Consider the following 10,812-nt stretch of genomic DNA (forward strand, 5'->3'; position numbering starts at 1 on the left):
CCTTTTTATATTACACCACTATAGAATAAATGGGACAAACAAAAAGAGACAAAAAGAGTGTACAATGTCTCAAAAATCAAAATACTTGGTATACTTTATTGCAAGTGTAAATTGTTTTTACGTGGAGGTGTTAGGTGTGTATTCGTGATTTAGTGATTACAAAAACCCGTGACCAAAAGATTCAAAGAATAATGTTTCAATGTTTGTTTTGTTTTTTTAAAGTAGATGACCAACTTTTTAGTTTCCTATTTCGAGGAAAAGCAAAGCAAGTCACGGACGCACAATCTTCAAGTTCCCGCTTGGAAATTTCTTCTACAATTAAACAAATTTAAGCACCATTTTTTTTTCTACCCTTTACATTAGGTCGATTGCACAATATGACAATAACAATGTTCTTTTAACTTAACTACATGAATCTTAAATACTACGTACATTGTTAATTTATTATTTACTTTGTCTTTACCTTGTCATGAATCGAACACTCGATCTACTCCTTAATTAATTATGATTTCTATGTTAAATGTGGAGTAAAATACTTCACTCTTTGCAATGTTATGGGAAATTGGGCATGGTTTTGCCGGTATAAAATATTGTGCGTGTTGGGTTGTGAACTTGTTTCACTTCTTGTCCTCTATTAAATTGTATAGACACACAAGGACATTGTGATGACATATAGTGATGTTGTAATGTGAATCGTGCCTAGTCAGATTAACTCCTTGCTATGAAGATGAGCTATTACTCGAAGGCTTAAATCTAATGTATGATATGATCAATCTCTTCTATAACGAAGGTCATCAAGTTGAATTAATTAGAATTTGGCCTATTTTCCCTAAGAATTTGCACTTTGTATCTCTTAATATTTTATGCTTGGCTTAGCACAAAGCTTTAAGATAATTCTTGTTTAGGATCCAACACGTTCACTAAAACGTTGGTTTTAGAAGGCATTGGCCTTATGAATTATTGAATTATTCTACTTAATAGTTAATATCATTGTTGGTTACAAAATAGTAAAAAGAGAAAGATAATTTATATAATCTAAAGGTAGCAACTAAAAACTACACGTAGAAAGGTTAGAAGAATTGAACACTACTAGCTACTTTGTACGGAGTATTATACAATACTACCTCCGTTACAGGTTACGTGCAACGATTTGACGTAAAGTAGAGAGGAAAAATGTCTAATCGTTGCACATAACCTGTAACGGAGGTAGTAATTTAATGACGAAAAATGCATGATTATGAAATTAGTTAGCAACCTACAGACTTGGAAAATATTGTACCCGCCTGTAACATTAACAATTATTCATAATATTATCATTACAATTGGCAAAACTCTTTGTGATTATAACAAGTCTCATATATTTCGGTTGATAAATATTAATTGACTATTTTTGTCTTTGGTCAAAATATTGCGTACAAGCTCTTCTTTGTTTTGGTGTTTATGAAGGTTCATGGATGATTGCATATCAAATTCAGCGAACCTTTATCAACATACAATTATTATTGTACTCAATAAATTATTAAAATTTCCAAATTGGCTTCTAACATTAAAATTTGTCATTAGAATTTTAATCCTTGATTGGTTGGTCATTAATAAAATTGACATTAGGCCCTATCAAAGAATAATTATTGATATAATTAGGAAAAACCATTTCTCAAAACAAGAAATCTTGATGTAGAAAGATGGATTGATGGAGTCAAATTATAAATTGACAATCAAAACAAATCATATAGATCTAGCTCAGCATAAATTACTTACACATAATGAGAAGATAACATAGGAATTAATATTTTAATGTCTATTATATTTGAGGTGGTTGTTTTCTAGTGCTACTTTAGATCTTTTAAAAAGTTGTTACAATCATATAAACACTTGGGATATATCATCCACCACAGTAACACAACTTTCAAAAGTGATGATCGACTTGTCATGACCTAGTTAAAAGACACGCTATTAGCTAGGGTAGTCAACAAATTAGACCATAGATACAATTTGTTATATAATTATATTCAATCTCTTTACATAATATAAATTTAAGGTGTTTAACTTGACTTTCGGAATGTATGTAATTTATCAAATTCGATTATTTATTATTTGAATAGTAAGGTAAAAGTTAATCTGAATAAAATTAATTAATGGTGTAATTACACAATATTTTATTAAGTGTTTAGAACACATCTTAATTTAATTTTTAATTAATTTGCTCATTTTACAACTGACTATATTTTGCAATCTACAACCATTTATCACAATTTGCTCATTTCGCAAAAAAATTTTCCTTACAAATTGAGAAAATTTGTCAGGTGATAAGATCAAATAAAACTAATCAAAATTGATTATTCAGGCAATGAGCAAACTAGTTAAGCAACCGGTTGTACCTTATGTATAGCGAAGATGTAGATCCATCCCTTTAAGCTATGGGGATGGTCCATGTGGACTAATTAATAATTATTTGCCTAATTGACTCACCTATCTAATAATATAAAGTACTTGGTAACTAGCTAACTACTCAGTACCTAGCAATGTCTTATAATTGCGTGACGATGAACACACGGCGGCAAACAAATGTTTGATGTTGTTATGGATAAGCATTCCACGTTACTTTCTCAGGTCTTTTTTCAATGCTTATTGTCCGTATTTAGAGAGCTCTAAACTAAACTTACGTGTTCAAACCACTAATAAAATTAATATTAAAAAAGACCGGCATTGACGTGGCAAGATCTTAATGGTCTGGTAGTCTTGAACTTGTTGAATCTAAGCCCTTGGATCGTTATCCAGTTGAGTTTAGGCATGAATAATTGTAGCCACACTTTAAAAAATTTCACTCGTGTCATGAATTGTTTGTTTTTGTGGCAATAATGGGAACATAGACTACCTATTGCTATATGAGCCGTAGAGTTCTTCTGTGAGTCATAGAATTCTACTCTTCAAAACACTTGGAGAAAATGATTATACTTCAAGTTTAATTTTTCGTGATGCATGTATGTCAATCTAACATGTACTTTAGTGGTAAATACTACTCCGTACGGATTTAGTATTGTTTTCTTGATGATTTGCGATCAAGTTCCACTAAAATAAGATACCGATTCTCTTATCCTTTATTAACACTTTCTCAAATACTATAAGGTTCATTAATTGGATTTAGAAAGTGAGGGACAGTTTTAAAGTTATGTTCATAAAACTTACAAAAAAAAATCTTATTATACATCTGTTTAAGACATATCTTTCATTTTACATAATCTTGTCCTACTTATATCTTTATAGTAGTAGTACATAAATAAACGAAACTTGTTGACGAATTGCATAATTGGTCATGATTAATATAATAGTAAAACTTAACTTGCCTTTTATGCGACCTACTTGTTCATAATATTATGGATATATGTAAGAACTTTGATCATAGTTGTCACAAATGTATTTATATATTTATAACTCAAATCAAAACCATACACATCTATAACATTATTACATTAATAGCCACACACAATCAATTATACGCGAAAATGGTATGCGAAGTACATATCGGTAAGTCCATAAAAAATACAGTAGTTTTATTTTTAAGAGATTGTTACTAATATAAATACGCAAATCATGTTATTATTGGAATTAAAGGCTAAAAATGCAAGATATTTTTTCTATCCAATGAAAGTAATCCAATAAAAATATCTCAAAAAAAAATTTAAAAAAATTAGTGGATATTGAGTGCACGAAATCGAAGCATCTGGAACTAAACCAATCCTCTATAAATTCTGCTCATTCAAAATTTTCTCTCTCATCATTTCTTCTCAACTAATGTTTTCTTTCTCTTAATTAAGAAGAAACTTCGATTTCGCAATTAAAAGGGGGCAAAATTCATTAATTTCGGCTTAATCAGTCTTCAGATTTCAACGATCGTCATCGGAAAAACCCTAATCAACCAACGAAAGTTCGTCGTTATAATCATAATTATAGCTGGTTCCTCTTTTAATCTTTGCTTAATTTGAATTTTTAATCATTGCTTTAATTTCCCATTTGATTGAATCGAATTGGGGTTTGATTTGTGCTTGAATTAGCTGAGGAAAGGTAGGTTTAGTGGTTTTTGATCAAAGATTGATTTTTAATTGGATTTTAGATTTTTAGTTGATATGATAAATAATTGAAATTTTTAGGTTTTGGATTATTCAGAAGATTAAAGTTGCGGGAAACAGTTTATGCTAGAAAATAGCGTGATTTAGGGTTAGGTTATGATTATAAGAAATTCATTTGGTAAATTGGATCGCTTTCTGGAATTAGGGTTGCTAAATTAAGACATAAAAATGAATACTTTAGCATAGGTTTGTGCTTTATATTGTGTTGATTGTCTATTTGTTGACGAGTTTAAACTTATTTAATTTGTTGGTGTTTGCTGTGATTTTCTTTTTGTTGATCTGCTTATCTGTAATTATGTACAGTATTATGTGATCAATTGAAATGGCTTCAGCTCATTAGTAATTGAAGCTTTTGTTTAATACTGTATGAACTTCCAGTTGTGCATGTTATTGTGATGTGTATTATACAATTGGCGTGCCAAATTTATTGTTTGTCGTATGTGAGACATGGATGCCCTGTCTTCCATGTTTGTAGATGTGATGAACTCTCCTCTTATGTATATTGGAGGAGGGTTTTGGGAGGAGGGGGTGAGGATCGTTGAGTGATGGTTCAAATGCCAAATGGGGTTTCTAGCGGGTTTTGATGTGCGTATGTTGGATAGATGCTTCGATTTCGTATTGTAAAATGAGTGAGTTCATGAGAGACAAAGTACATTGTCTGTGAGATATAACCATAGTGTCTCTGCTCAGTTTCATAAGAACTATGAAGCTGCAATTCTGTCATTGGCTGTTGGACTTACAGGCTGTGTAACCAGGACTAACCACGATTCGTAATTCTGATTTTAGATTGGAAAGGATTGCTAACTTCAGGTGATACTGTAGGATTTCGCCTGATTATGTGAATATAAGGCATGAACTTTGTACGATAAGATTTCAGGGCTCTTGAGAAATAACCTTGAGGCCATTTCCCTGAAACTCTTCAAGTCACCTTCTGCAGTCATCAGTCTCTCGTATACTTTGAAGCACCATCTGTTGTTTGTCTATACTTTGTAGGTTATTAATCTGAGTCTTTTGTTAGTCTGTCTTTTGACCCTGCTGTACCATTTCTGGATATAATTCTCACCCGTCAATGGCCAAGGATTCTTTGGTACTTTATCTCAAGGTCTTGAACCATTAGAAAGACTTAGAATACGCTGACATATATTTTAGTATGTTTTGATGCCTTTGAAGAACTCATTAATTCCCTAGGCAACTGCATACCAATTGTCAGAATGGTCTCACTGAAGGTACTTCGGGGCATTGGGCGACAAGTTGATTTATATCACGTTAGGGTGCAGGCTACTCAAGTAGTTTCTGTTAGGTTTTAAATTCCTCCTTAGGGATGAACATAGAGGAGGCCCCGATATTGGCATGATATGTAATAGATTATTGTTCCAATTTCCAAAAGTGGAGTTCAGGAAGATCAAGTATTAGTAATCAGGGTAATTTAATGGAACTTAAAGGTGTTTTCATCAGAAGTCGTGAATCAAGGTAGGCATGTTGATGGACCATCAACACACATCTCTCACACATTCTCCCTGTATGGTTGTTTCGTTTTAGACGAGAATTGATTTGTGTGATCTACTGCTCTTACCATAGGTTGAGGCTTGTATTGTTCATCTCCAATTTAGTTGGACTCGTTTTGGACCTTCAAGGCATCAAGAGATCTTGCATCGTTGTTGATTTCTACTGAACCAAGAAGCTGTGGAGTTCCTGATTGCTGTATATTCTAGTTTGTAGTGGGATATATTTAGATCTTCTTTTTTGATCTGCTCTCTTCTGGCAGTTGTGACGATTGGAGCTGTGCAGCCTTGCTTCAATCATCTTCTTGCTGATGTCATTGCTCTGCAGCAGTGTAGAAGAAATCAGGGATATTTACCTGGGTGCCTTGGATGCTTAGTGTACCTTTTTGGGTTGTAGGATTAGTCCTAAATGATACTCTCAATGCAGGTATTTTAGCTTGCTTTAAGCAGCTTATTGACTGTAAGATTCATCATGGGAGCAATCATGAAGCAATACGAGTCTATGAAGTCGCACTCAGACAGGAAAGTCTCTGTGGATGCCTCCAATTGTGCAGACACTCTGCTAGACAGGGGTTACATGGAGTATGGGTATGTAATGTGCTATGTATTGTTCTCAGGGGCCCTTTAATCTAGTTTACCTTTAGATTTTCACTAAACAATCTCTAGTCAGTTACAATGATAAAATTTCATTGCAGATGTCAACATTATCGGCGAAGATGTCGAATTAGAGCACCTTGTTGTAATGAGGTGTTTGACTGCCGCCATTGTCATAATGAAGCGATGGTAAGTATCCCTTCCACAATTATATTATATATTGATTGTGTAGCTTTTTAGTATTCAATATTATGCCTTGGGTAGGATATTTGGGGATGCATTTTATAGCCACCCATGATTACATATTCCACAATCCACACCTGCTATATTGTCACCCTAAATTCTTCCTTGAGAACGAATTGCTGATGGGTTTGTGACCTGTAGGCATACACTTCCAAAGCTAAAATGATTGGTTCACCAATTTTTAGGTGATCATTCTTTACATTCAACAATGTTTTGAATAACCCCTCCTACAAAGAAGATTTGGTAGTTTTCTTGGAGTTACTAATTAGAGCTTGTTGTTTCACACTCTAATTTTGGTTCTTGATGAATATATAGTCTGTGTTTCATCACATTTTACACTGACAGAAACCAAAGTAAGATTTTAGTGAACTTTCCATAATTTGGCATATGATAGCTTGCCTCAATTGTCTTGGTTGTGATTTGCTATTAAATCTTGAAGTGTAGGCTGATATTTGACCTTTACCTGAGTTGTAGCCTTATTGGCACCCTATTCCATTTGTCTGGGAGGTACTTGGGGCTTCGTGATTATGCTGGGTTCTATCACTTCTATGTTGATGTTTATAGAAAGCATATTGTTTCTTCTTATAAGTAAATTCTCACCATAACACATAGGAACCTTATTGTAGACCGTAGGCTGTAATAAATGGTGTTGTTAAATTTTTTATATTAAGTTTATACTATGTATTTTTCAAATTTCCATGCCATTGTACATGGTGAACTTAATTCTCAATATGTGGTTTTTACTATTGTGTGTTTATGAACTTTGACCACAGCCACTAGCCAGGATTCCGGACTACCCCGTCAATTTCTCCCTATTTTGCAAGATTTTCACATAGATCCTATTGATTTGCGGAACAATATACCGAGCTGAGGCATTTGTTTTTCTCCCTGTTTTACTTGACTTACTCTTTTGTCTAATTGATATGCAGAACAACATCAAGATTGAAAAGACAAAGAGGCATGACATTCCCCGACGTCAAGTTCAGCAGGTAAAGTATTAATGAAAATGTATGCTTATAGGAGTTTATATATGAGTTAGTGTTGTTATTCAATGTTTTATTGACTGACCTTGTTTTCCTACTATGTTAACATAGGTGATCTGCTCTCTTTGTGGTACTGAACAAGAGGTTTGTCTGATCTCTAATTTTTTAGTTTCTTGCCCAATTGTGAAGCCTTTAATGGTTCATGATGTTGAATTTGATTGGATTTTAATGTTGTTGGATGATGTCTATCCAGGTTCAACAAGTGTGTATCAATTGTGGTGTTTGCATGGGCAAATATTTTTGTGAGACATGCAAGCTATATGATGATGATGTAAGTAGCTTTTATCTTCATAATACCAGGCTTCCGTGTTTCTGCAGAATATTTTTCACAAAATTTCATTGTCGTGTAATTTGGACAGCATAAATCTTTGCTTTCAAGTTTCAAGTCAAGCTGAACCAATAAGTACAGATTGTAATATGTTAAACATTTGAAGCTGGATTTTAAGAAGCCATAGAAAAATTGTTTTATAATTAATACAGTAGAAAACGAGCTGTATGAGTGTGGATGATTTCAAGTTATGGTCTAAGTTTAATAAATGGAAACTATATGTGATAGAGACTTGCCGCATTAGCCCTGTAATGTGTTTCCATAACTCATAGTTTTGGTGATTTTGCAGGTATCTAAGAAGCAGTACCACTGTGAAGGGTGTGGAATCTGCAGGTATGAGTTTAATTGATATAGATTTGCATTATTTGCTGAATGTTAGTTCAATAGCTTGCTTTACTCATTCCGTCCCTACTTAATTTGTTCCCCTTTCCGTTTTGAAATGTCTCACATTGATTCTTCTCCTATGATCTTACATCACTCAAACACTCTTAAAGATCTCAGAAATCTCAATGCCATTGGGAAATGTGATGATTATTTCCCATTTTTATGACACTAGGAGCATTGTTATTAATGCCCTGGTGTTACTTGTATGCACTGTGATGATTGTCTTGAGCAGGCTTATAACAAGTTTTGACTTTGTACAGAATTGGAGGACGAGAAAATTTCTTTCACTGTTACAAATGCGGTTGCTGCTACTCCAAGGTCTTGAAAAATAGCCATCCTTGTGTAGAGGGGGCAATGCATCATGACTGTCCCGTGTGCTTTGAGGTATGGTATATATGGACCACCTGTTTTCTAGCACTTTTATGGAGCTATTAGCGTTATATGAATTCCTCGAAAGCTAATAATATATTAATATTATTCTGTTTTCAGTATTTGTTTGAGTCCAGATATGATATCACGGTATTGCCATGTGGACACACAATCCACAAAAACTGCTTGGATGAAATGAAGGAGCACTATCAGTGAGTTTTTTGGTTCCAATGCTTTACGTATTTGTGTAATTGCAGTTTGTATGGAGTGCCTGTTAAATGGACCATTGTATGATTTCATCTTGCAGGTATGCTTGCCCCCTATGCTCAAAATCGGTTTGCGACATGTCTAAGGTGTGGGAGAAATTTGACATGGAAATTGCCGCTACTCCAATGCCAGAACCTTACCAGAATAAGATGGTGAGTAACTAGTTGTCTTTGCTACCTATAATTGTGTGGCAACCTGGAAGATGTGATTTAATGCTGATTTAGAAGCATATCTTTCTCTGATTACCGTACGAATTTGTTAGGTTCAAGATTTGCTTCTCTAATAGCTAACCATAAATTTCTTATGCAGGTCTCTATCCTTTGCAATGACTGTGGGTCAAAATCTTGCGTTCAGTACCATATTGTGGCTCAAAAGTGCCCGAACTGCAAATCTTACAACACTCGCCAATTAGGTTGAAATGTGGCTTTTGTTGAGTACCATATGATTTCTTCCGATGGATTTGTCAGCGCCTTTACCCCTTGTTTGACTCCAGACTCAACTGGGTGCATGATTGATGTTTAGAATGGGAATTTTGCGAACTATTTGACCAAGCTCGGTTGAGGCCCTCGAGTAGCTGCAATTTTGTCACCTCCTGCCTAGTACAAACTGTATTATTTAAGTTTATGTAAGGTCTTTTGTATGATTCAATGTGTTGTATCTTCTACGCTTTACAACAGAGCTCCAGATACTGTTGAGCTCATTTTACTTTGATTTCAAGTTTACTATCTCCTTGGATTAAACTTTGAATCATAAATCTAGAGAAATTGTTTCAGTTAAAAAATTTCACCTGAGAAATACTTTTTCTGGATTGCTCTCGGAAAATATACCGAAAAACACCTCAGTCAGAAGGTCATCTATTTACTAGTACATCTGAACAAAACATAGTACTTCTTACTGCTCTTTTCTCCAACAGTCCAACACCTCTCACATGATTAAGAGGTGGTTGGTTCATGGAGAAAGAATTAGTCCTAAACACCGTGATTGGATCATTTTAATTGAAGTTAACTAATGATTAACTTTGATCGCGTTTTAACAAAGAAACCTGTGACGAATATGTGAACATTTTTTTTGAGGGCATGTTTGCTGAACTTATATGGTTTTATGTCATAATCATACCTCTATAATTTGCTTGTAACACACAAATTTGCTAGTCTCAAATCTTTACAAGAAAAATAATACACTTACAAGTTAAGAAAACACCCTTTTACAAGAAAAGAAAACTACTGCTACTAAATGTCAGTATATCACTATGTCACCAACAATTTTTTTTTTATTTATTTTTTTTTTTTTGGGTAAAGTGAAAACAGCATTTTACCAAGAAATTATTTATTGTGATTGTCAAAGGTAACTCTGTTTAAATGCACATATTTAACATACGACGGACCATCTTAGATTATTAAAAAAAATATATATATAAACAAAATAAAATATGTTGCAACACATAGAACGAGGTTGCACGTGAAGCCCAAACTACAGGAAATTCCCTATAACAAGGTTCTATTACTGACGTTATGAGCTTAAGACTAATTTTCAATTTCTCCAACATATTTTAAGAGTAGTCCATACTAAAACATCTTAATGGTCAAGGGCTTCGTATGTAATTTTGCTCAATTAATCTCAAGGGGAGAGGAGGATGGGGTGGACAATAACCCATACGCCGATCCTTCAATGAATAAGGATGGTCAATTAGATAGACGATAATATATGCAGTAATAGTAATGATTTTGTATATAATTTTGCTCGGAAAATCTTAATGTTCATAGTAATACGGCTTTTAAATAATAGTTTAGCTTCAACGAACAAGGATGGTCAATTAGATAGGCGATAAGATATTATGCAATAATAATAATGATTTACGTAGTTTTGCTCGGAAAATCTCAATGTCCTTGGTAAAATTGTTTTTCAACAAGCAAGGATGGTCAATTAAGTAGGCATAATAAATGCACTAGTAGTAA

General features: G+C 33.7%; 1 protein-coding gene across 1 annotated transcript; it reads left to right on the forward strand.

Moving 5' to 3' along the window:
- The first annotated feature begins 3,431 nt into the window (after nucleotides 1–3,431).
- On the forward strand, nucleotides 3,432–9,597 carry LOC145593757 (putative E3 ubiquitin-protein ligase RZFP34). Its single transcript, XM_081650103.1, has 11 exons — nucleotides 3,432–5,597; nucleotides 5,706–6,217; nucleotides 6,325–6,412; nucleotides 7,396–7,455; nucleotides 7,561–7,593; nucleotides 7,703–7,780; nucleotides 8,127–8,170; nucleotides 8,482–8,605; nucleotides 8,711–8,802; nucleotides 8,898–9,009; nucleotides 9,167–9,597. The coding sequence occupies exons 2-11, from the start codon at nucleotides 6,102–6,104 to the stop codon at nucleotides 9,272–9,274; spliced, it is 855 nt and encodes a 284-aa protein (XP_081506229.1). The 5' UTR covers nucleotides 3,432–5,597; nucleotides 5,706–6,101; the 3' UTR covers nucleotides 9,275–9,597.
- The last annotated feature ends 1,215 nt before the right edge of the window (nucleotides 9,598–10,812 follow it).

Source organism: Chenopodium album, chromosome 19 (assembly GCF_948465745.1).
Source record: "Chenopodium album chromosome 19, dcCheAlbu1.1, whole genome shotgun sequence".
In the NCBI taxonomy this organism is placed as follows: Eukaryota; Viridiplantae; Streptophyta; class Magnoliopsida; order Caryophyllales; family Amaranthaceae; genus Chenopodium; species Chenopodium album.

Excerpts from the sequence above, each read along its gene's own strand:
- LOC145593757 (XM_081650103.1), top strand. The coding sequence starts at position 6,102 with ATGGGAGCAATCATGAAGCAATACGAGTCTATGAAGTCGCACTCAGAC. Across the intron at positions 8,803-8,897 it reads GAAATGAAGGAGCACTATCA|GTATGCTTGCCCCCTATGCT; the intron begins GTGAGTTTTTTG and ends TTCATCTTGCAG. Across the intron at positions 9,010-9,166 it reads AACCTTACCAGAATAAGATG|GTCTCTATCCTTTGCAATGA; the intron begins GTGAGTAACTAG and ends TTTCTTATGCAG.